This window comes from Rhinolophus sinicus, linkage group LG10 (assembly GCF_036562045.2).
Source record: "Rhinolophus sinicus isolate RSC01 linkage group LG10, ASM3656204v1, whole genome shotgun sequence".
Classification (NCBI taxonomy): Eukaryota; Metazoa; Chordata; class Mammalia; order Chiroptera; family Rhinolophidae; genus Rhinolophus; species Rhinolophus sinicus.
The window spans coordinates 82,425,260-82,450,216 of record NC_133759.1 but is presented as its reverse complement, the minus strand read 5'-3'; the positions used below and the strand labels follow the sequence as shown (position 1 = coordinate 82,450,216).

The following is a 24,957-nucleotide window of genomic DNA, read 5'->3' as shown; positions in this document are numbered from 1 at the left end:
TGGTAAAAGTCAATTCAGGATATAAAATGGAATACCAAAAAATACATGAGTAAGCAAAAAGAAAACATAATGAGAAACAAAGGAATGAAAAAAACAGAAAGTATGGATAGAACATGCAACAGATACAATTATATAAATAATTATATTAAATATATATGAAATGAACTCTCTAATTAAAAGGCAGAAATGATAATACTGGTTAAAAAGCGAGATCCAACTCTATGTAGCTGACAAAAGATGGACTTAAAATATAAAGACAGGATGAAAGTAAAAGGATGAAAATTATATACAAACTCTAAGCATAAGAAATATGGGGTGACTATTAATAACAGATTGAAAGTATTACTAGAGACTAAAAAGAATGTTTCACAATAATTAGTGTCAATTCATCAAAAAGATAACGTAATCTTACCTATGTGCACATCTAATAACAGCTTCAAAAAACATGAGGTTTAAAAAAATGCTAGAAATGAAAGGAAAAATAAACAATCACAATCATAGTTGAAGAATTTAACATTTTTCTCTCATTAGTTGATAGAACATGTAGGGCAAAATACTAAGAAAAAAGATTTAAACATTATCAAGCAACTTGATTTAATGGATATTTATAGAACACTACACACAACTGTAGAACACAGCTTTATTTCAAGTATACAAGGAAACTCATCAAGATAACCCATATGTTAGATAACAACAAAATTCAATAATTTCAAACTTTGGGTATCAAAACTGATATCTCTGTATATTTGGAAATTAAGCAATGCACTTCGAGTTAACCAATGGATTAAAGAAGAAATCAACAGGGAAATTATAGGTAAATTTAGACTGAATGGCAATGAAACCACAACATCAAAATTCATGAACTGCAGCTTCAGTACTACATAGAAAGAAATTTACAATTTTAATTTATATTTTCATATATTTTAATCTGTATTAGAAAAGAAAGCCCTAGAGTCAATGATCTAAACATTCAGAGAAACTACAAAAAGAAAAGAAACCCAAACTAGGTATAAAAAAAGAAATAAAAACATAAGAGTGGAAATCAAGGGAACAAAACAGAAATTAATAGACAAATAACAAAGAGTTGGTTTCCAAAAATATTAATAGAATTGATATAGCAATACTGATAAAGACAAAAGGAGAGAAAACATATTATACCAATATTTGGAATGAAAGAGGAGCATTATATATCAAAAAGATGATAAAGGAATATTATCAATAACTTCATGCCAATAACTTTAACATTGTAGATTAAATGGGAAAATTACTTTAAGAACACAAGACACTAACTGACATAAGAGGAAATGAAAATTGGAATTGCCGCATATCTAAGAAATTAAGTTTGCAATCCAAAAATCTTCCCCCACACGAACAAATGTTAGCCATCAATGACTTCTGTGATAAATTCCATCAAATATGTAAAGAAAAAATAACAAATATCTTATACAAACTCTTTCATAAAAGAGAAAAGGAGGAAACAATTGCCAATTCATTTTATGAGACCAGTATAACCCTGAAACTAAAACTTGACAAAGGCATAACATTAAATATATATATATATATTTAGGTGCCAAAAAATGTATGCACATCTTGGGATGAAAACTTTCCATTTTGCTGTTTTAAGAATGCGTCGTACGCTTGTTCTGATAACTCCTGTCCATGTGCACATTGTTTGGTAGACTTCTGTGGCGAGTGTGTAAACTGTTCCAACACCATAGCAGAAGAAGCGGGACTTGTTGCTGGCGGAGGCCTCTCGGATCTTGCCTTGTGAACATCACACACAGTAAAACGTGTCTCAAACTTATCACGAATGCATGCAATTGTTAGGCATGTTGGAGGTTCCGTTGCAGACTCACGCCTCCATTGTCGTTGTACTTCCACAACGTTCTCAAAATACCACTTCAAAATGGTCTTGGGCTCCTCGAACGACAACCATGCTTCTGCTATTTTCTTTGACTGTCCTGCCTGTTGCATGGTGATGCTAGCATTCATTTGATTAATGCAATCTTTTGAGCGAATGTCATACTGCACATTGCTACCATAATTCAATTCAACTTTGAAAATAATACATAGATAACAACTCTTAAAATAAATATTTTTGGAATATATATATATATATATATATATATATATATATATATATATATATATATATCCCTCACGAACACAGATGCAAAAATTCTCAACAACATAGTAGCAAATTGAATTTACCTAATATCTAATTTTTTTGCACTGCTGCATGCCACCTGGAAGAAAAACATACAATTTACCTGGAAGAAAAACATACAATCAACCACAATCACACAGGTGTTCTCCACTCCCAGTCTGCAGGATTCTAGTTTGTCAGATCTGTGTGGATATCTTTGTATTCTTCCACTGTCCCTGCTGCTATCCCATATTTGGAATGGAAAGGAACTTGATTCAGATTTCACTGAGCAAATTCCAGCTGTGACCCTCATCACTACTGCTGTGATGCTCATTTGAATTTGCAAGTTGGAAATAACCAACAGGACCAGGACTAGGGCCAGGTAGGCATCTTAGAAGCAAAATTAATGGGTCACCCCAAAATATGGTAGTAAAGATATAGTATTTAATGCAGTATTCTAAGAAATAAAACTTAATGAAAAAAATCTATGATGAATAAGATATCAACATTTAAATAAAGACAGGATTCCACCCTGCACTTGTACAACTTGGTCTCACCCTAATCTCAGTCCTGTCACATCCTGATGTCAACTTTATTGTTTGTCAACTTTATTGTTTCCTGATCTCATTGCCGGGGTGGGGGGAGCGGAGAATGACCATATCTATGTCACAGTTAGTTCTCTCTCCTGGGTTCCTGGGTTGCTCCTTCAAAGCCAAGAGGGCTATCAAACTTCTATATCCAATAATGCTGCATTGTTACATTTACAAAGACAAAACTCCTCTCTCTCTCTCTCTCTCTCTCTCTCTCTCTCTCTATATATATATATATATATATATATATATATATATATATACACACACACACACACACACACACATACACACACACACACACATACATATTTATATATTACATAAAGAAAAAAATATCTTTACTGGTATATATCTGTGCATGCAGTGTATCTCCACCATCTACTAAAGTTACCTCCTCACCCACACACATGCTCAAATGCCCACATGTACAAATACACAAAATACACAAACACTCTGGGTGCATCTGTGAAGTTCTAAAATTGTTTGAGGCATTACCATTCATATATTGTGATAGACTTCTATTGATTTTTCATGATTATGCTGATAAACTGGGAGTAATGCTCTTTTCGAGGTATTCCAGATCAGTTCATGAAAGACATAAGTATTAATTGTTTGGAGGTGACTTTAAAGTCTACACTTTACCAATAAAGTATTTGGAAAGTAAGATAGGAAAAGAGTAGTGGATACTGACACATTGTGGTCTCTGAGCCCTTTTTAAAACACTCATCTCCTTATATTGAAAAGGTTGTCAGGAATTTTTGATGCTTCCACCAGGTATATTCTACCAAAACATGTAGATTACTAATATGCTTATGAAGATTTTCAGGACTCATATTTAGCCAATTTATTTTACTAAGCAAGATTTTTAGTCCTGCTATTTTCTTGCCTTAGAGGGAAACCAGTGTTCTAGATGGCTCCATAAACATCAATAGTCATTTTGTCAAGATACCACTAATGCAGGTTTAAAAGTATAACTGGCATTTATCCGCTTACCTTCTTAGTTTCTATTCTCCAAAACTCAACGCTTTGGGTTGCAACTAGCTAGGAATATTCCTTTAAAAGTTCAGTTATCTGTGTATGTCAGTATTAGCCAAATTGCAAGATGACTGAATGAAGATACAGTCAGCTCGGAGTACTGTCCCTTAATAGCACCTAAGGGAAAGCAAAACTACTTTTCTGACACGTATCTCATATATCTTCAATAGACAACCTGAGACCTAGTCAGACAACTCTGTAAATCAACCTTACTTGTGAGGAAAAGAAGTGTGGCAGGTTTGAATGCATTTGTCTGCAATCAACAGAAAACCCAACTTCACTTACATAATCCCGTAGGGATTTATTTATATCATGCAACCTGGGAGAAGGTAGTGTAGAGCTGTTGCAGCAGCTTAACCATGCCATAAGAAATTCAGGGGCTTTCTATTTTATCATACTTAGTACATAGACCTTTATTTTATGGCACTCATTTTTTTTAAGGAGGGCGCAGCTCACAGTGGCCCATGTGGGGATCGAACCCACAACCTTAGGGTTATTAGCACCACGCTCTAACCAACTGAGTGCATGGCACTTATCTTACGGTTGCAAGTTGACTGCTTCAACTCAAATTGGGTATTTCCCAATACCCATGTTGGTTAAGAAAAAAGAAAATGGGCAAAAGACCTGAGGAACATGCCACCTTAGACCAGCCATTTCAAAAGTATTTCCCTTAAGCCCAAACCCCCAATCATACTTTTAAATCATTAGCAATAACAGAGTTATATGACACTCCTACCTTCAAGGGATTGTGGGAATATGAATATTTTGGCCTACAGTAGGAGAAGGCAAAGGAAAATGGGTTTGGAAATGGCTTTTTTAGTAGACATGTGCATTCATTTCTATTGCTGCTGTAACAAATTACCATGAACTTAGTGGCTTAAAAACATTATCTTACAGTTCTGGAGATCAAAAGTTAAACTGGGCTGCAGTTAAGGCAGGGCTGCATTCCCTTATGGAAGCTCAAAGAGAGAATAGATTTTCTTGCCTTTTCTAGCTTCTAGAGGCTGCCTGTCTTCCTTCACTTGTGGCTCCTTTCCACCTTCAAAGTCAGTAATGGCTGGTTCAGTCTTGTCTTTTTCACGTAATATCACTCTGATACCGATTCTTCTGCTTCTCACATCCACTTCCTCTTGTGATTATACTGGAACCACCTGGATAATCTATGGTAATCTCCTTATTTAAAGGTCAGCTAATTATCAACCTTAATTCCATCTGCAAACTTAATTCCCCTTTGCCACATAACACCCATGGTTTTCTCTCCAGAACATGCTTTCCTGACAGTGAATCTCATAATTTTAGTATCTTTTACAATTTGAATAGGCTGAGAATTTCCCAAATCATCAAATTCTGGTTCCTGTTTGCTTAATAGATGTTCCCTCAATCTACCTCAATTCCTCTCACATGTTACTAAAAACAGCAAGAAGAAACCAGGCTGCAACTTCAACCCTTTGACTGGAAATCTCAGCTAAATGTCCAAGTTCATTGTTTACAAGTCTTTCTTTCCACACCTCCACTGCAGAACACAATTCAACATAAATTTTCTGCCACCATATAAGAAGGATTCCCTTTCCTCCAGTTTCCAATAACATTTTCTTCATTGCTTTCTGAGCCCTGACCAGAAGTGACTAACATCTGTATTTCTACCAGCAGTCTCTTTATAATGACTTAGGTATTCTATAAGGCAATGTATGTTTTCTCCACCATGCTCCTTACTTCCTCCTGAGTCTTCGCTAGCAGAGTTGTTGTCATCCATGTTGCAATGAACAATCTGCCCAAAGCAATCTAGGCTTTTTCCATCACTCTCTATGAAATTCTCCCAGCCTTTGCCTATTGCCCAATTCCAAAGCAACTTTCATATTTTTAGTTATTTGTTACAGCAGCACTCCATTTTCAGGTACCAAACCCTGTATCAGTCAAGGTTCAACCATAAGGACTGAACCAGCAGGAGATCTGTATTCAGAGATTTATTCAATTGTGGGAAGTGGCTAGTTAAGTCCAAAATCTGAGGCACAAGCAATTAAAAAGGGGAGGCTGGAACTCTGGGGTACAAGCTAAAGCTGCTGCCCAGAGTCAGAATTTCTTCATCTCAGGGAAGACTCAGCTCTGCTCTTAAGCCCTTTCAACTGATTCAATCATGCCCACCCAGACCATCTAGGACATTCTCCCTATTTTAAGATTAGCTGATTAGCAACCTTAATTCCATCTGAACCTTAATTCTCATTTGCAATATAACATAACATAGTCACAGGTTCCAGGGAATAGGATGTGTACATTTTAGGGGGCCAGTATTCTGCCTCCCACACCATTCGATAGTATCTGCAAAAGTAAGAGGCTCCTAGAGATAGACGAGTTCTGACAACAGAGCGGATTATTTCTTCAAATCATTCAACACTCTCATTAACATATCCTTTACTAAGTTTCCTTTAGTAAACTAATGTTAATTCTACAATACATTCTTTAAAATTCCTTATCAACCAGAACCTTTAAATCATCCAAAGGCAAGTAGATATTGGCACGCTGTACCATCAAAAACTCCCATAGGTCCAGAATTCGGAGTTCACTTGAGAATTTCTCTGCAATAGCAAGGGACATTGCAGGCAATGACTTACTTGGTCCTAAAGTCTACTGGCCTTTAGAGTACATAGGAACACCTTAAACACAGTCAATCTGGGCATCAGTAAACCTATCCAGGACTCTTACCAGGATCATAACTTCAGTCAGACATAATGAAGAAGTCATAAGTCTTTTCGACATTACATGAGAAAGAATAGATGATTGATAAAGATATATTTTCATGAGAGGATACACATATTTTGGAGTGAAAGTCTAATGATTAAAAGTATGATTTTGAAATAATTAGAATGAAATTATTCATGTTGCTTCCTATTAAAACAAAAATCCAAACGGACTTTGGAAGAAACCAGACATGGGTAAATACAAATTAATTGTACCCTAAACAGAAAAGGGATTATAAAAAAGTCATAGCTGTGTCAATTATAAAAACTAAAAAGACCTCTGATAATTTTAAAATGAAATATAATAAAGGAATCAGATATCCTTTGCAGTGTTATATAGTGAGATGAGTACTTTTTAAATTAGAATTATGTTTATCCTGAGAGGTTAACTTTCATATTATCCTTTAGGCATGAATACTGAAAATTTAATCAGAAATATGAAATTTCATGATATAAATATTTTACTAATAATACAATAATTGGAAAACTGATTATAGGACAATCAGACCAACAAAACAAAGAGCAAAATTACTAAGAAAAATAGAAAAAAAACAAGTAGAATTAAAAGCTACTACTGGATTTTTAAAAAAGAAAGATTAAGGAGACAACTTTAAGGTTGAAGTGGGTAAGTTTCAGATACCTAAATTATTATGTAAGGTTGGATTTCCCTCTGACTTCCTCCCAAGTTCCTGGCCTAGAATATTGGGGAACATAGGCTTCAGGAACTTGAACTCATTACTCCCCGAGTCTCCCGTCAGACACACCTCATACTGGTAGCTCTGGGAAAGGGTCCCAGTACCGCCGATGTCCACCAGGTGGCCCGGAAAGTGGCCCTCGGGCACCGAGCAGCCACCCAACGAGGAGGCCCTGCCCCTCCTGCACAGCCGCACCGCGATGAACGCCAGCACCGAGAACAGGAAGAGAGACGACACCGACGCCAGCGCGATGACCAGGTAGACCGTGAGCGGGTCGGCCTGGGCCGGGTCGGCCGCCGCTTCCGGGAGCGGCAGGTAGGGCTGCGAGAAGCCGTCCACCAGCAGCACGTGCAGCGTGACGCTGGCCGACAGCGGCGGCTCGCCATTGTCCTTGACCAGCACCACCAGCCTGTGCTTGGCCGCGTCGCGCTCGCTCAGCAGCCGCGCCGTGCGCACCTCGCCGTTGTGCGCCCACACGCCGAACAGCCCGGGCTCCGTGGCCTTGAGCAGCTGGTACGACAGCCAGGCGTTCTGGCCCGAGTCTCCGTCCACCGCCACCACCTTGCTCACCAGGTAGCCCGGCTCGGCCGCCCTGGGCACCAGCTCGGTGCAGGGCGCAGAGCCGTTCTGCAGCGGGTACAGCACGAAGGGCGCGTTGTCGTTGGCGTCCAGCACCAGCACGCGCACCAGCGCCTGGCTGCTCAGCGCAGGGGAGCCGCGGTCCGTGGCGCCCACGCGGAACTCCAAGGCCTGCAGGGCCTCGTAATCCAGCGCCCTCAGCGCGAACAGCTGCCCGTTGTCGGCGTTGATGGACACCAGGGAGGCCAGGGGCAGGTGCGGGTCCTGTGGCGGCAGCAGCGAGTAGGTGACCTGGGCGTTGGCGCCCGCGTCTCTGTCGGTGGCGCTGACGCTGCCTATGTGCAGGGCGGGGCTGTTGTTCTCGCGGACGAACAGGGTGTAGGAGGTTTGTGTGAAGGCCGGGGCGTTGTCGTTGACGTCGGAGACCAGCACGGTTATGTTGTGCTGGGTTTTCAGCCTGGGGGTCCCCAAGTCGGTGACGGTGATGGTGACGTTATACTCGGATTCATTCTCTCTGTCCAGCGCCCGATTTGTTACCAGGGTGTAGAAATTCTCTGCAGATGGTTTCAGGAGGAAGGGGAGATCATCTGGAATGGAGCATGTCATCCTTCCGTTGTCCCCTGAATCTCGGTCTCGAGTCCTAAACAGGGCCACTTCTATCTCGGGGGAATTTTCAGGAATGGGGCTGGTCAGTGATGAAATAGTTAGTTCTGGGGAGTTATCGTTAACATCCACCACCTCAATGGAAACAGAGCATTTTCCAGAAAGTCCCCCGCCATCAGACGCATCTATATCCAGCTCATACAAGGATATTGTCTCAAAATCTAATTTTTTAATTAGTCGAACTTCTCCCAAAAGGCTGTTTATCTCAAAAGTTGTGCTTATCTCCTGAGAACTATAAAAAAGGGAGTATGATATCTCTCCATTTGTCCCAGTGTCTAAATCTCTAGCAGAGACCTTGACAACTAGGGCGCCTACAGGGCTGTTCTCTGGGACCTGCACCTGGTAGAGTGTCTGCTCAAACTCAGGGGCGTTGTCATTGACGTCCATGACCAAGATGCGGACCTGAGCGGTGCCAGACCGGGGTGGAGAGCCGCCATCCAGCGCTGTGAGAGTTAACCTGAGCTCGGCCTGCTCCTCTCGATCCAGCTCTTTGTCCAGCACCAGCTCTGGATATTTCCTGCCATCCCCCCGGTTGTGGGTGGAAACGTGGAAATGAGATTTGGGACTGATAGTGTAGTTTTGGATATTGTTGTTGCCCACGTCCAAGTCCTGGGCTTTTTTCAGAGGAAAGACGGTCCCAGGAGCGCTGGTCTCCGGGATTTTCAGCGTCATTTCTCTTTCAGGAAACTCAGGAGAATGATCGTTTATGTCTCTCACCAGTAGCTCAGCTCGAAATACCCCCAATGGTTTTTTCAGTAACACTTGGAAATGCATTACACATGGATCAGTGGGTCCGCACATTTCCTCGCGGTCCAGTTTCTCATTTAGTATCAAGTCCCCGGTCTGCAGATCAAGCTGCAATCGGGGTTCGTTATCCTCAGAGACCACCTGGGCTCCCCGAGCAGCTAGTTCCTCCGCTCCCAGACCCAGGTCCTTAGCCAGGTTGGCCACAAAGGAGCCGCTCTCTGTTTCCTCCATAACGGAATAGCGACGGGATTCCCAGCCCGCCACAGCCACTCCCATCAAAAGAAAGAAAATCAGGACTTGCCTTTGTTTAGGTAAGCGCTTCCCTCCGGCCTCCATCTTTATTCCACCAATGCCTTTCCAGGAACAGGGCCCAGCTCTACCTTAGGTAGCGAGGGAAAGAGACAGTGATGGGTCTCTCAGTTGGTAACCTGTCCAGAAATGTCGGTGACTAGCATTCTCTGGAGACTTACAGGTCCTGAACTGTTTGCAGGCTTTTCTCTTCCGCTAGAGATCTGAGGTTGAGTTCATAGCATTTCCGGGGCTTTTTTTGTTTTTTTGACACCTTAGCCTGCAGCGCCACCATGCGTTGTCTTCGAAAAGAATTGCTGCAATTGTATTCTCTTGATATATATATATATTATACTTGTAATAGTAATCCCAATAATTGATCTGTTTAGTAATCCCAATAATCTATTGGGAGTTTGGAAATGGTTTGGGAAAGATGACGTATTCATAAAACCATGCAATGATAGTATTCATCCTTCATTCAAAGAAGTATTATTGATATCTATGTACTAGGTTCTGAAATACGTCAGTAAACAACTCAGACGTGGTTCCTACCTTCTAGAACCTGTAGTCTGTGTGGTGCTCTGAGGAGAACTGAGAAGTGAAAGAAGACTTACTAGTGATCAGTCATCTTGTAAAATAACAATATACACTTATGTGATTTCTTAAAATTTTCTCAGCAAAAAGAAAGAATTCCTCTAGATTTTCTTTCAAATTCTAGGCAGCCTATGTGCCAGAATTGTGGTTCTCACTGGTTGAATAACATCAAGGGAAAAGCTACCAGTTAATTCCAGTTTATATACCCTTTCTACATAAGGTCAGAGATCTATGATTTTGTGAAACTCAAACTATGGGAAAATGCATATGAGGGCACTTCCTATAGCCCTTGCCCTGCTTTGTCTTCTTAGCATTGCTCACCGTGTGATATAGCATATATGTACATGTTTAATTATTTCTTTTCTGTGTCATTTTGAGTTCCAGAACTTTGTTTTGTTCACCTCTATATCCCTCAACAACTAATCTCTGGCACATCGTAGATGCTCAACAAATATTTGTTGACTTGCTCAATGAATAAATTATAATTTAAAAAATTTGAAACAAATTCTCCTAATGTAAAAGCTCCTTTTTTTTTTTGCTGGGATCCTAGTTCGTTATATGAGCTGGATAAACAAGACATCATGTTCCCAAGTAGCTATTTTCTATGCTCTTTTGCATAGTAATTTGAAATAATTCAGAATGATCTATAATGTTTTTCACTAAATGGTAAAATACCCTGGCTCCCTCTAAACAAATGGATACATTATACAAATGAAAGAACATAACAACGAGGCTATAATGATTTTACAAAAAAGGTATACATCTCTTTGACACACATTTTACATTGTCAGTGTTATTCCACATAAATGCTATAATGGCACTGATTATATTAAAAATTATTTCTTATATATAGTAGAGTTTTCTAAGAATGTCTACTAAACACTCCACAAACTGTACAATTTGGAAATATCCATCAATTCTCAAAATTATACAGTCCAACAAAAGATTGTGCTTGTCCCTTATAGACTAGTAATATTCCACAACCTTTTGACTCAAACATGGTTAAATTAATATGAAAACCACAATTTATAAAATCTCAAATTAATAATAAGCTTCAATACATACAAGAATATCTAAACATGTTTTTGACAAGTGAAAAACCCCACCTAACTATCCTAATTAGAGGGAAATTTATTGAAAGAGCACTTGTTTCCAAAAACCCAAGGGAGAAAATAGGCTTCAGAGGGGCTGGAAAATATACAAGGAGGTTACTCTCCAAGCACCTCCTTTCTTCTTGTCTCTAAGTGGATTGACTTTCTGTGCTTCTTTCTGTGTATTTAGCCAACATGATATTACTTTCTCGTTAAGTTAACAGAGAGACTATTCTATAGCTGGTTCCTAAAGCTTTTTTTTTTTTTTTAACAGAGTAAATCAGATTGGCTAAGCTTGGATCAGCAATGTCTACCACCTTGTCTGACTGTCTGAAATAACAGAGGGAGATGGGTCATTAAAATAAAGATGACTGCAACAGTAAATGTCTACTGAAAAGAGAAGTTTCCAGAAAGAGATGGGGTCTATTATTAAATATCTGGAAACAATCTACTAATCTTTCAATAATACTCATATATAGTATATACTGAAATTGACATAAAGAGATTAAAAGCCTTTAAATATAGGACACATTGTAGTTTTTTCCATTTAATACTTCTGTGAAACAAAAACATGCAATTTTTGCTGACATTTGTCCATGTAAAAATTTAACATGAGTAGGCATATCATATCAAGCTGAAATATACGAATAACTATATTTGTATCAATGCCATCTCCTAAGTAACCACAACATCAAAAATGTAGAAAATGTTTCTGGACAACATTCGAAGAGAGAATGAGGCTGGGGTCATCTCCAAATCCGTAGTGGTTGATAATGAAAAGTTGATAAATTGAACAAAATTCATGACTTTTTAGTAATGAGGTAAAGTTGCAAGTTCTTTGTCTAAATCAAAATAGAAATGATAAAATGAGAGTAAATATAAGTATGTATTTAAGGTTTCTAATGTCCTTAACTAGGAAAACTAAATCAACAAAATACCCAAGAATTATATATGGAAGAAAAAAGGTAATGGAGACTAGTGTATTTAGTAGAACTAACCTTCATCTTGAATGATCTGAAAATTTAACAAATTCTTAATTGAATACAAAACCACTTAAAAAGTTTGAGTTTTCCTCCACATTATTCACAGACTCTTGAGGGTTAGAGGTAACAGACTTCAGGAACTTGAACTCGCTGGTGGTCCCTGACCCTCCGCCCAGACACACCTCATACTGGTACCTATGAGACAGGGACCCACTGCCTCTGACGTCCACCAGGTGGCCCGGAAAGTGGCCCTCGGGCACCGAGCAGCCACCCAACGGGGCGGCCCTGCCCCTCCTGCACAGCCGCACCGCGATGAACGCCAGCACCGAGAACAGGAAGAGCGACGACACCGACGCCAGCGCGATGACCAGGTAGACCGTGAGCGGGTCGGCCTGGGCCGGGTCGGCCGCCGCTTCCGGGAGCGGCAGGTAGGGCTGCGAGAAGCCGTCCACCAGCAGCACGTGCAGCGTGACGCTGGCCGACAGCGGCGGCTCGCCATTGTCCTTGACCAGCACCACCAGCCTGTGCTTGGCCGCGTCGCGCTCGCTCAGCAGCCGCGCCGTGCGCACCTCGCCGTTGTGCGCCCACACGCCGAACAGCCCGGGCTCCGTGGCCTTGAGCAGCTGGTACGACAGCCAGGCGTTCTGGCCCGAGTCTCCGTCCACCGCCACCACCTTGCTCACCAGGTAGCCCGGCTCGGCCGCCCTGGGCACCAGCTCGGTGCAGGGCGCAGAGCCGTTCTGCAGCGGGTACAGCACGAAGGGCGAGTTGTCGTTGGCGTCCAGCACCAGCACGCGCACCAGCGCCTGGCTGCTCAGCGCAGGGGAGCCGCGGTCCGTGGCGCCCACGCGGAACTCCAAGGCCTGCAGGGCCTCGTAATCCAGCGCCCTCAGCGCGAACAGCTGCCCGTTGTCGGCGTTGATGGACACCAGGGAGGCCAGGGGCAGGTGCGGGTCCTGTGGCGGCAGCAGCGAGTAGGTGACCTGGGCGTTGGCGCCCGCGTCTCTGTCGGTGGCGCTGACGCTGCCTATGTGCAGGGCGGGGCTGTTGTTCTCGCGGACGAACAGGGTGTAGGAGGTTTGGGTGAAGGCCGGGGCGTTGTCGTTGACGTCGGAGACCAGCACGGTTATGTTGTGCTGGGTTTTCAGCCTGGGGGTCCCCAAGTCGGTGACGGTGATGGTGATGTTGTACTCGGCCCGGCTCTCTCTGTCCAATGGTCCTTCTGTTATAACCTTATAGAAATTCTCAACGGAAGGTTTCAGCGTGAAAGGAACATCTTCCTGGATGGAACATACCATTCTTCCATTTTCCCCGGAGTCTCGGTCTTGAACACTGAAAAGAGCTATCGTGGTCTCTGGGGAATTTTCTGGGATGGAGCTTATAAGAGAAGCAACTGTCAGTTCTGGGGCATTGTCGTTTATGTCCACTACCTGTATTGTGACAGTGCATTTCCCAGAAAGACCTGCCCCATCAGAGGCCTTAATATCCACTTCATACGACACAATTTTTTCAAAATCTAGTTTCTTAATTATTTTAATTTCTCCTGTGAGTTCATTAAGTGCAAATGTCCTAATAATCTCCTCATCACCATAAAAAAAAGAGTACAATACTTCACCGTTTATTCCCGTGTCTAAATCTCTAGCGGAAACAGTGACAACAAGGGATCCCAGAGGACTGTTTTCCAGCATTTGCACATGATAGAGTGGCTGCACAAACGCAGGGGCATTGTCGTTGATATCCAAGACATCAATGAGGACCAGGGCGGTGCCAGTTTGGGGAGGAGCTCCGCCATCCACTGCCATGAGAGTTAATCTCAGCTCAGGCTGCTCCTCTCTGTCTAGGGCTTTGTCCAGAACCAGCTCTGGGTATTTTCTGCCTTCACTGCCATTTCGGGTAAGAACGTGGAAATGGGAGTTGGGGTAGATGACGTAGTTTTGAATGTTATTGATGCCTACATCCAAATCTTGTGCATTTTTCAGGGAAAACACAGTCCCTGGAAGAGTATTTTCCATAATTTTCAAAATCATTTCTGCTTCTGGGAACACAGGTGAATTGTCATTTATGTCGCTGACCAAAAGCTTAAACCTATATACCTCCAAAGGGTCTTCCAATAACACCTGGAATTGCAGCACACAAGGCTCAGTGGAGCCGCACAGATCTTCCCGATCCAGTTTCTCATTTACTTGTAAATCTCCATTCTGAAGGTTCAGCTGAAAATGTTTTTTGTTGTTGTTAAAAATGACCCGAGCCTTTCGCCAAGACAGTTCTCTAACCTCTAAACCTATGTCCTTTGCTAGATTCGCCACAAAAGAACCACTTTCTGTTTCTTCTGCAATACTGTAACCTTCCCGCTCCGCGCAAGTCTGAGCCAGCAAAACAAACAGAAACAGGACTTGCCTTAGTGTAGGAAAGCGCTCTTCAGCCTCCATTTCTCCAACGCCAAAAGTCTTTAGGGTCTGGGTGCCTGTTGGGTCTGCAGTCAGTCAGCTCTGGGAGTCAATCCTTGCTGCAAGGTAATTCCGTTAAGAACCCTCTCTCTTAGATCTGTGTATGAGTGCCGGAACAGTAATCACCCTCAGGTCTGTTTCTCAGCCTTAGCTCAGAGCGCCACCATGTGTTGTACTTAAACCTAATTTGCTGGAAATGCTACACAACGTATTCCTCTTTATATTCATGGACACACACAACCACCACGGATGACATATAGGGTGGTTTATAAATAAAATGATGACCATTATTTTCATGTGAGATTATGAATGTGAAATGGTGCCAGATATTTTGGGAAATGATGTAAGAACAAAGTTAACTATATTTATTTGTTTATTCAACAAAACTCATTGATTTCATATTAAATGTCAGGCACTATATACTAAGTGCTGGGAATACAAATACCTTCTTTGATGTCATGGAGTTTACAATGTCCACTATTTATATAGTCTGTACTCTGAGATGAAATTGAATATAAAAAGATGTGTACCTATCAGTCTATTCCTAAAGAAAAAAATATACCCATTAAACTCTCAATTCACTGCCAGCACAGTAGATGAAGAGATTCATTTACACATTTCGGGACTGTAAACTTAAGTGATAGACCAGCTAGAACTGGATTATTATGCTAACCCAATAGACAGCTTAAAGGGTTATGGATAACTTATTTGTAAATGTTGTCTAAGGGAATGTCTTCATACCTCTGTAAACATGTTATATTGACTGTTGCATTATCTAAAATAATTTCTAAAGAGCATCTACATCTATTACTAAAACTAAAATAAACATATGTTGCAGCTGAGATTCACAGAGATCTTGAAAAGTGGGAAAGTCAAAATCACAAAGATAAAAGGCTGACGTTGCAGCAAAAGCTAAAGTGCAGAAGAAAGTAAGTTAGATTAATCTGAAATAGCAAATTAAAATTATTTCCAACTATGAAAGATCGCAACTTATTTTTAGGAAACAACTCACATATCTCTCATGGATAGTTTGAGATACTGGCACCCTAGCATGGATCTGAAGTTCTTTTACTCCAAAGGATGGGAAAAATATCTTGGGGTCAGGGAACTTGGGTCTCTCCAACTGCACCAAACTTTAGCCAATATTTTAATAATAATCTTTAAATAGTAGACAGTATCATGTATTCTCCACTCCAGTGTTCTGGATAACGGAAAACTTGGCATGGGCCAACTGTAATCATTGTGTTGAATATTGTTTTAATTCTACTAAGATACAGATCACTCAAATTGACATTCTATTTTAGAATGTTTTCCTCTACATAGTGAAACAAATTTAAGTAAATTTTCAAAATATGAGAACATGCTGGTTACAGTTAAAATCTGATAATTTTCCTCATGGAAAGATCTCGGTTATGGATACAAACTTTATGGAATTAAATGTGCAAAAAAATGAGCCCTTAATGTTCATGCTTTTAAAAATATTAGTGATAGAAGCTGATCATCTATGTCAGTGAGTAAATGGATCAAAATTAGCTTTTCATTCCCATCTGTCATCTCTCAGATCAAATGTCTCCTTATTTTTCTCTTGTAAGGAGAAAATTTTAAGCCTGTAGACTTGGCAGGAAGCTTGAAATTTTTTTCACGAGGCTTTCTAGTAATAGAGTATGTGTCAATAAAATATTTATTACTCTTAATGAAGTAATGAACCAACCATATAATATATAAATTGGATTATTTATAGCTCCTGAAGATGTTACATTACATTATAAAATAATTCTGTTCACATTAAACCTAGTAAAAAATTTATAAAAGAAATAGGCTCTAAGGAGAGTATGATGATCCTGAGAAAAGGTATAAACACCCAAACAATAACAAGTTCAAAGCTACTTTTTAAAACTGATCCAGGGGCACATAAAATAATGGAGGGAAACCTGTTAACAAGTCATTACATAAAACCCTTTGTAGCATTTTTATGTTAAATTATTTACAAAATTAAGTTTTATAACAAAATTCTCTAATATAGATTATTGATCTCTAAGCTTGTATATTTTTTATTCCATTCATTAAGTTAATATTAGAAGGAATCAGGAACACATAGGTGTAGGACCAAGTAGTTGCCTTGGTCTGTACTTATTGTTTCTTAGGTTTCTGCCTCCTCCACTCCCTATGCCCGCTCATCTTTACTCTTTCTTTCCTTCCTCCCTTCTTACCTCTCTCTCTAAATGCCATTCTGTGCTGTCAGCCGACACAGGAATAAACAAAGCTACTTCACCCCATGTTTAACATTTATTTCCTATTTACAAGCAAGCAAGGAAAAACTAGATACACTAAACCTTAATTGCCAATTTTAGGGTTTAGAGAATGTGGCTATTCCTGCTTTAATCAGGAGTCTATTACTGGGCCAATCAAAACCTGTCAAGAGAGGTTAAAAAAATAGAGAAACATCTTCATAGTGATTACTTCTCTTGGGTAGTACCAGGAAGTTTGAAGATAAGAAATGTGGTCTGAATATATACCTTCATCCAAACAAGATCAGAATTTATTTTAATACAACACGTACCAGCAATATATACAGTTCACAAAATATTTATGCAGAAAAATAACTAAATGCAGAAAAATTTCTCTGAAATATTTGGCAGAGGAGTAGAATGGAAAGATTGATTATACTTTAAAAAAATTTTTTTAAAGATAGCAGATTAAAACCCAACCTAACCAGATGACAAAGCAATCATGTTTTTATTCATATCATGCATTTTCCTCTATAATACTACTATCAAACATATAAAAAAACTGTTTTGGTGAGGATCTAGGGCCCACAATATCCAAAGAATACGACTGAGCTGAGTGTACAATTAAGCTTCAAGGAAAAATGCTGTATATTTGAATAAATTATTTGGGGTTGCATTTTGGAAGAAGAACTAAGCAAATTCTAGCTCCCTTTTCATAATATCCAGAGCAGAAAATAGACTGAAATTATTGAAATTTCTGAAAATTCTAAAGTTACGGAATGAGAAGGATATTACACTACAATGAATAAATTTTACAAACAAATGGCACTCATTCTAAAAGTTTAGCATAATAATCAAATCCCTAATTGAAACCAAAGCCATTCAGAAAGGTGTGGCTTTCCTCCCTTTCAGTGCTGAGCGGCGGGAGGTTGGAGATGACAGGTTTAAGGAACTTGAACTCGTTGGTCCCAGAGCCTCCCATCAGACATACCTCATACTGGTAGCTCTGTGACAGAGTCCCAGTACCGCTGACGTCCACCAGGTGGCCCGGGAAGTGGCCCTCGGGCACCGAGCAGCCACCCAACGAGGCGGCCCTGCCCCTCCTGCACAGCCGCACCGCGATGAACGCCAGCACCGAGAACAGGAAGAGCGACGACACCGACGCCAACGCGATGACCAGGTAGACCGTGAGCGGGTCGGCCTGGGCCGGGTCGGCCGCCGCTTCCGGGAGCGGCAGGTAGGGCTGCGAGAAGCCGTCCACCAGCAGCACGTGCAGCGTGACGCTGGCCGACAGCGGCGGCTCGCCATTGTCCTTGACCAGCACCACCAGCCTGTGCTTGGCGCGTCGCGCTCGCTCAGCAGCCGCGCGTGCGCACCTCGCCGTTGTGCGCCCACACGCCGAACAGCCCGGGCTCCGTGGCCTTGAGCAGCTGGTACGACAGCCAGGCGTTCTGGCCCGAGTCTCCGTCCACCGCCACCACCTTGCTCACCAGGTAGCCCGGCTCGGCCGCCCTGGGCACCAGCTCGGTGCAGGGCGCAGAGCCGTTCTGCAGCGGGTACAGCACGAAGGGCGAGTTGTCGTTGGCGTCCAGCACCAGCACGCGCACCAGCGCCTGGCTGCTCAGCGCAGGGGAGCCGCGGTCCGTGGCGCCCACGCGAACTCAAGGCCTGCAAGGCCTCGTAATCCAGCGCCCTCAGCGCGAACAGCTGCCCGTTGTCGGCGTTGATGGACACCAGGGAGGCCAGGGGCAGGTGCGGGTCCTGCGGCGGCAGCAGCGAGTAGGTGACCTGGGCGTTGGCGCCCGCGTCTCTGTCGGTGGCGCTGACGCTGCCTATGTGCAGGGCGGGGCTGTTGTTCTCGCGGACGAACAGGGTGTAGGAGGTTTGTGTGAAGGCCGGGGCGTTGTCGTTGACGTCGGAGACCAGCACGGTTATGTTGTGCTGGGTTTTCAGCCTGGGGGTCCCCAAGTCGGTGACGGTGATGGTGATGTTGTACTCGGTTCTGGTCTCTCTATCCAGTGGACGCTCTGTTACCAGGGTGTAGAAATTCTTGTAAGTGGGCTTCAGGAAAAAGGGGAGATTGTCCTGAATTGAGCAAACCATCCTCCCGTTGTCGTCTGAGTCTTGGTCTCGAACACTAAAAATAGCGACCACCATCTCAGGTGTTGAATTTTCCGGTATGGGGCTGGTAAGAGAGGTTATGACTATTTCTGGTGGGTTGTCGTTCACATCTACGACTTGAACTAAAATTGTTGATTTTCCTGAGAGGCTCCCACCGTCAATGGCCTGAATGTTTATTATGTAAGACTGAATTAACTCGAAATCCAGAAGTGCTTTTAAATGGACTTCGCCAGAAATTGGATGGATTTCAAATGTTTTCCGTATGTCTCTGGAGACGTGGGAAAATGAATAAGACAGTTCTCCATTTATTCCTGCGTCTAAATCTGTAGCAGACACCTTGACGACCAAGGAGTCCAGAGGGCTGTTTTCTGGTACCTGAACCTTATAGACGGGTCTCTCAAACTCTGGGGCATTGTCATTGATATCTAAAACCAAAACACGAACCACTGCAGTTCCTGACTTGGGCGGAGACCCGCCGTCCACGGCTGTTAGCGTTAATCTAAGCTCAGGCTCCTTTTCTCGATCCAGAGATTGGTCCATTACCAGCTCTGGGTATTTTTTGCCCTCATCGCTGTCTTCTAATTTGAGGTGGAAATGGGGATTGGGACTTAATGTATAATTTTGGACACCATTCTTTCCTACATCCAAGTCCTGAGCACTCTCCATTTGGAATGATGTTCCTGGAGCAGTTCCTTCTGGGATTTTCACAAGTATATCCTTATCTAGGAATGTGGGAGTGTGATCATTTATGTCTCTGACCCAAAGCTCAGCCCGAAAAAATTGCAATGGATTTTCAAGTAATACCTGGAAATACAATATACATGGCTCTGTGAGATCACAAAGTGCTTCCCGGTCCAGTTGCTCATTCAAGAGCAAGTTGCCAGTCTGCCGATCCAACCACAAGTATGGTTTATAATCGTCAAAGATGACTCTGGCATTCCGAGCAGCCAGGTCTTCCACACCTGAACCTATGTTTTTCACCACGTTGGCTATAAAGGAGCCGGTCTCTGTTTCTTCTGCCACAGAATAGCGCCAAGTCTCTGAACACACCAAAGACCCTCCCAGGCAAACAAAGAAAAGCAGCACTTGCCTTATCTGCTGAGGGATCCCCTCTCCCGGCTCCATGACTCCTTAGCCAAACGTCTTTCTGCGGAAATGTTTCAGCTCAATCTCAAACAGCTTTGGGAATGGCTCCTCTCATCTATCAGCCAGGACCTTTGGGAATCTATAGACTTGAAATCCTGTCGCGACGGTGGTGTTGGCTGCCTGGCTTTCTCTTGAAAGCCACCTTTTCCCTCCCTGCTTCTTCAGCGCTCTCAGTTCCACTAGTTAATGGAAGGCAGGGCTTCAGATGGTTCAAAAATTTCCCGGTCTTATCCTGCAGCGCCACCACGCGACTCTGCAGATTCTCATGTTTTAAACAAAGTCAAATAAGTTTGAGGCAAAATATTAATTTATCTTGTGTGTTTGTTGATGAATTTTAATTATATTTTATTATATATTTCTATTTTCTGAGTTGCATTCTTTGTGATATGTGATGCTAATACTATTCAGTCAATAACACAATAAATCACAATCTGCTAGAGCTGTGGTGGATATAAAAAGTATGTTTAAGATAAAGCCCCAACCTCAAATAAATTACAATCTCTCTGTGAAAATAATATATAAAACAACCAAAAATAGTTAAGAGGACTCCTTTGCGTAATTGACTGAGTGAGCAAAAGGTTCCCCGGAAAACTGGAAAATAGGAAACAGAGGTCTTAGTTGTCGCTAGCTGCCAGCAAATACTCTTAGAAAAGACAGTAACAATAAGGTCATGCACTTGAAACTGAACCTGGTATATGCAAATAGTTGTTTTGGGGAGGCTAGACATTTCAGGCTGGGTAAATGGTACATTTATTTAAGGTCACAATAAAAAATAAATGCTCAACAGTAGTGAATAAAGTAAGATATGTCCTGTTTCTGACAACATTTAAAAAAAAGTTGAAAAAACTAGACCTTAGTTTAGTTGTGGATCTGATTTCCATTTTGCAGTCACAGGCCTTCCTTCTAGAGGCATAATTCTAAATATTTTATTCACCCATCCATTAATTTGTTCAGCAAATATTTATTGAACATACACTTTGTGCTAGGTATGGTGATGAATGTTAGGGACAGAGTGGTAAACAGACAGACATAGTTTCTGTCCTGAAAGTTGGAGGCAGAAAAGTGATCACACACTACAAATAGAGCATAAGGAATGTGATGATAGCGAAAAATTCATGCTACTATAAGAGCATAGATAAGGGTCTTCTAACCAGAATTTGGAAGTACAGGAAAGACTTTTCTGGAAAAAGTATATTCTAAATTGATACATGAAAAATGAATATAAGCAATCCAAACAAAAGTTGGCTGTAGAGTAAAATTTTCAGGCAAACTAAAAACATGATTGTGCAAAATCAAAATGACAAAAGTATTTTGGAAGCATTGAAATAGGATCAATATGGCTGAGCCATGGAGCAAAGAGGGAAAAGAGTTAATATCAGAAAGATCAGCAAATATTTTGTGAGCCAGGCCAAGGCCTTTGGACTCACATCAGTGGAAATGCAAGATTATTAAAGGGTTTTAAATAGAAAAGTGACATACATGACAATCTTTTTATTTTTCAAGAGATCATCCTATTTGAGAATTGAGAATAAATGAAAGGAGTGAGACTACAGGCTACAGACTGATTAGAAGTTGTTTCATTAATACAGGTAAGAGATGATATTGGCCTCAACTAGAAATGCAGTAATGGGGTTATATTAGAACGATGAAGATAAAATACATCGGATGTGGTGATACATCAGACATAGAGGGACTGGGGTAAGGAGGAGTGAAAGTGAAAGTAAATGTATTTTTTTTCAGGCTTAGGGAACTGAATGTGTGTTTGCACTGTTAACTAATAAAGTAAACACAGGAAGATGAGAAGAGAGAAACAGGTATAGAGCTGGAGAAGATCTTTCATTTTTGAGGAAGGGAAAATTTTAACTTAAAACATATTAAATTTGAAGTGTACAAGAGCATCCATATAAATAGTTATATAAATGATCAAATGGTCTTTCATTACATAAATGAAGTTGAGGAAAGGGGTTTGGGCTGCAGAGACAAATTTGGAATTTATTGGTATAAATGGTGATTGAAGCCCTTCGAAAAAGAATGTAAGTTGGAGATTAAGAGAAGTATGTTTGAATTTGTGATTTCAGCTCTAAGAGACTATAGTCTCCAGAAAGTGGCCACGGTCATAGGTGACTAGAGTAGAAGTGAATGTCACTAGAGATGATGAAGTCTAGAAACAGAGAGATCAAACTCTTGTACTCAGAATTGTGGCAAGGGATGGACAGAAGAAAACTATAAGAAGTTATATTTGAGTGATAAAACATCCTTACACTAATTCTCTCCCATGATCTTGATTAATTTAAAAACAAACTGATACCCAGTTGATTTGATTCTCTCATTTGATGACTCTTATGTGCAAAGACTATAGATAGGATGGTTTGTTCATTTCTTTTGGCACACTGAAGATGTCTTACTTTCTTTTAACTTCCATTGCTAGTGTAGAGAAATTGTCAACATGGAACAAAGCTGTCAGTCTGTTGTGTGTTTAAAGATTAAATGTCTTTTTCCTGTGGCTTTTCTTTTAAAAAAAAAAAAGATTTCTTTGTCTTTTGAAATTTCACAATGATGTTTCTTTCTAGGCATGGTTAACTTTTATTTATTCTGCTAGGTTTACTTGGATCTCTTAAATCTGCATCGACATTTTCATCAATTCTGGAAAATTTCCAGCCATTGTTTTTTCAAATATTGTTTCTGAACAAATCTTTCTCATTGCTCCTTCTGAAATTCTGGTTAAATATATGTTAAACCTTTTTATTCTGTCCTATGTGTTTAACCATCTCCTCCATATTTTTCATTTTATTATCTTTCCAAGCTGCATTCTGGATAAATTACATTCTGACATATTTTTCACTCCATGAATTTTTTATTTGGTTGTATCTAATTTTCTATTAAAACTTTGTATTCAGTTTTAATTTTTTATTATCATATTTTTCATTTCTAGGAGTTCTATTTGGTTCTTTCAAATCTTTCACATTTATTGTTTTTTATTCCCTATACATCTTCAAGTCTAACTTTTATTTCAATTAAAGTTTAGCATGTTATAGACTGTGTCTAATAATTAATATATTTGAAGTGTTTGAAAATTTATTTCTGTGTTCTGTTTTTTTCTGCTTGGTTTTCCTGATGGTGTCTTGTTTTCTGTGTATGCAGTTATCTTTGTGTTTATGTTAAGAACATAAAAACTATTTATATGAATAATCCTAGGCTTAGGATGAATAAACTTTTCATTGAAAGGGTCTAATCAGGATCTGGAAAAACTGCTTGTCAATGACCACCTTAAATTAAGTTCAATGCTAAAAATCAAGTTCAAAGATGATATTCCACACAAGGACTCACCACCCATCCATTTCCAGTTTACTTTCACCCTGAAGGTATAGTTCTTAGGAATCCATATTTATTAATATGAGGGTCTTATATAAACTTCACCATTTGTTAGGCTTTGATTTTTCTCCCTCATTATATAAACCATCAAAATAGAGGTTCACATTTCCCAGGATTCCAAATGTTTCAGGAAAAAAGTGAATTTGGGGCTCACTTATCTCTCTGGGTTACTTTTAAACATTAACTGTGGACTGACAATATATTAGCATTTTGCTAGCTAATACTTTTCTGTGGATGTGTTGGTCTATACCATCCTATTAAAAATGTAAAGTCTCACAACTATTGTTATATCTCAACATTACAGGTCAACTCTTAGCTTTCAGGGGTATGGGCAATGGATATTCTAGAGAGGATAAAGAAATAATATGTATTTTTACCAACTTCAACTGATCAATACTAACTCAACTCTATAATGCTGCAATCAATTTAAACAATCTCTTAGAAGAGAATTTCTGTCATGGACATTGGTTAGTTCCCTCTTCTCTCTGCAACCTTTATTCTTCTATAAATAAACACACATCTTCTTTTCCATATCTGTTCCTTCTTATCTCCTTGCAATATATTTATTTATATATTTGTATGTATCTACAAATATTAGATATTATGTATTATATGGATATATATGTCACTGTACTATAAGTATCAGTCTCTCTTCCTTTTAAGCCATTTGGTAATTTATCCATGTGGTTGTACATGAATATACACCTAGTTACTCCTTTTGATCACTGCATAATACTCCTTCACAAACATGTTCCACATTTTATTTATCAATTGCTTTCCTGATGGGATATGTAGGTGGAGCCCTATTCTTTGCTTTCCCAATGTGAACATTCTCATGCATGTCATTTTGTAAAGCTGCGTAAGAGTTTTCTGGCTTATATACCTCAAAGTAGAATTGCTGGATCAGAGGATAGGTACATACCAAATTTCACTAAATACTATTGAAAATCTCAAAACAGCTGTCCATGCTATTTCCTATTGAGACATTTGATATTACCCAAATTTTTCATCTTTACTAGTGCTATGGGTGTAAACTAGTGTCTTCTTTTAGTAAGCATTTCACCAACTAATGCTGTGGAGCATCACTTCATGTTCTTTTCAGACTTTCTATTTTACCCCTTTTTAAATTTCCTTTCCCCTTTGTCCTTTTTAATAAATCCTATTGGCGCTCCTGTCTTTTTTCATTTTTGCTGATCTGCAAGAGTTATGTGAATAATCTAAATATTCATCCTTCTCAGTTAATGCTGCAAGTAGCTTCTCCCCAGCTGTCATCTGCCAGCTTGTCTGTGCTATCCTCTAGATTTGAGGTAGTAATATTTGTCAATTTTTATCTTTATTGTTTAGTCTTTTAAAGCCTTGTTTAAGAAATTCAAACCAGGGTGGCCAGTTGGCTCAGTTGTTTAGAGCATAGTGCTCATAACACCAAGGTTGCCAGTTCGATTCCCACATGGGCCAGCGAGCTGCTCCTTCCATAACTAGATTGAAAAAAACAAT

The 24,957-nt window shown here is 40.4% G+C and overlaps 3 protein-coding genes across 3 annotated transcripts; all 3 read right to left on the bottom strand.

Annotated features, from left to right (window-relative positions):
- Positions 1–626: 626 nt before the first annotated feature.
- On the bottom strand, positions 627–10,647 carry LOC109451084 (protocadherin beta-15). The gene has a single exon (XM_074313675.1). The coding sequence runs from the start codon at positions 9,527–9,529 to the stop codon at positions 7,142–7,144; it is 2,388 nt and encodes a 795-aa protein (XP_074169776.1). The 5' UTR covers positions 9,530–10,647; the 3' UTR covers positions 627–7,141.
- A 167-nt stretch (positions 10,648–10,814) lies between these two features.
- LOC109451090 (protocadherin beta-15) lies at positions 10,815–16,965 on the bottom strand. Its single transcript, XM_019739013.2, has one exon. It carries the CDS (start codon positions 14,576–14,578, stop codon positions 12,200–12,202), a length of 2,379 nt encoding a protein of 792 aa, XP_019594572.2. The 5' UTR covers positions 14,579–16,965; the 3' UTR covers positions 10,815–12,199.
- A 144-nt stretch (positions 16,966–17,109) lies between these two features.
- LOC109451083 (protocadherin beta-18) lies at positions 17,110–24,908 on the bottom strand. Its single transcript, XM_074313677.1, is given in 4 exon segments — positions 17,110–18,168; positions 18,171–18,191; positions 18,194–18,483; positions 18,485–24,908. Coding segments are annotated over 4 exon segments (2,379 nt in total). The 5' UTR covers positions 20,071–24,908; the 3' UTR covers positions 17,110–17,686.
- Positions 24,909–24,957: the final 49 nt, after the last annotated feature.

Bases quoted from the DNA above. Each gene is read 5' to 3' on its own strand.
- LOC109451084 (XM_074313675.1), bottom strand. From the start codon at position 9,529: ATGGAGGCCGGAGGGAAGCGCTTACCTAAACAAAGGCAAGTCCTGATT.
- LOC109451090 (XM_019739013.2), bottom strand. From the start codon at position 14,578: ATGGAGGCTGAAGAGCGCTTTCCTACACTAAGGCAAGTCCTGTTTCTG.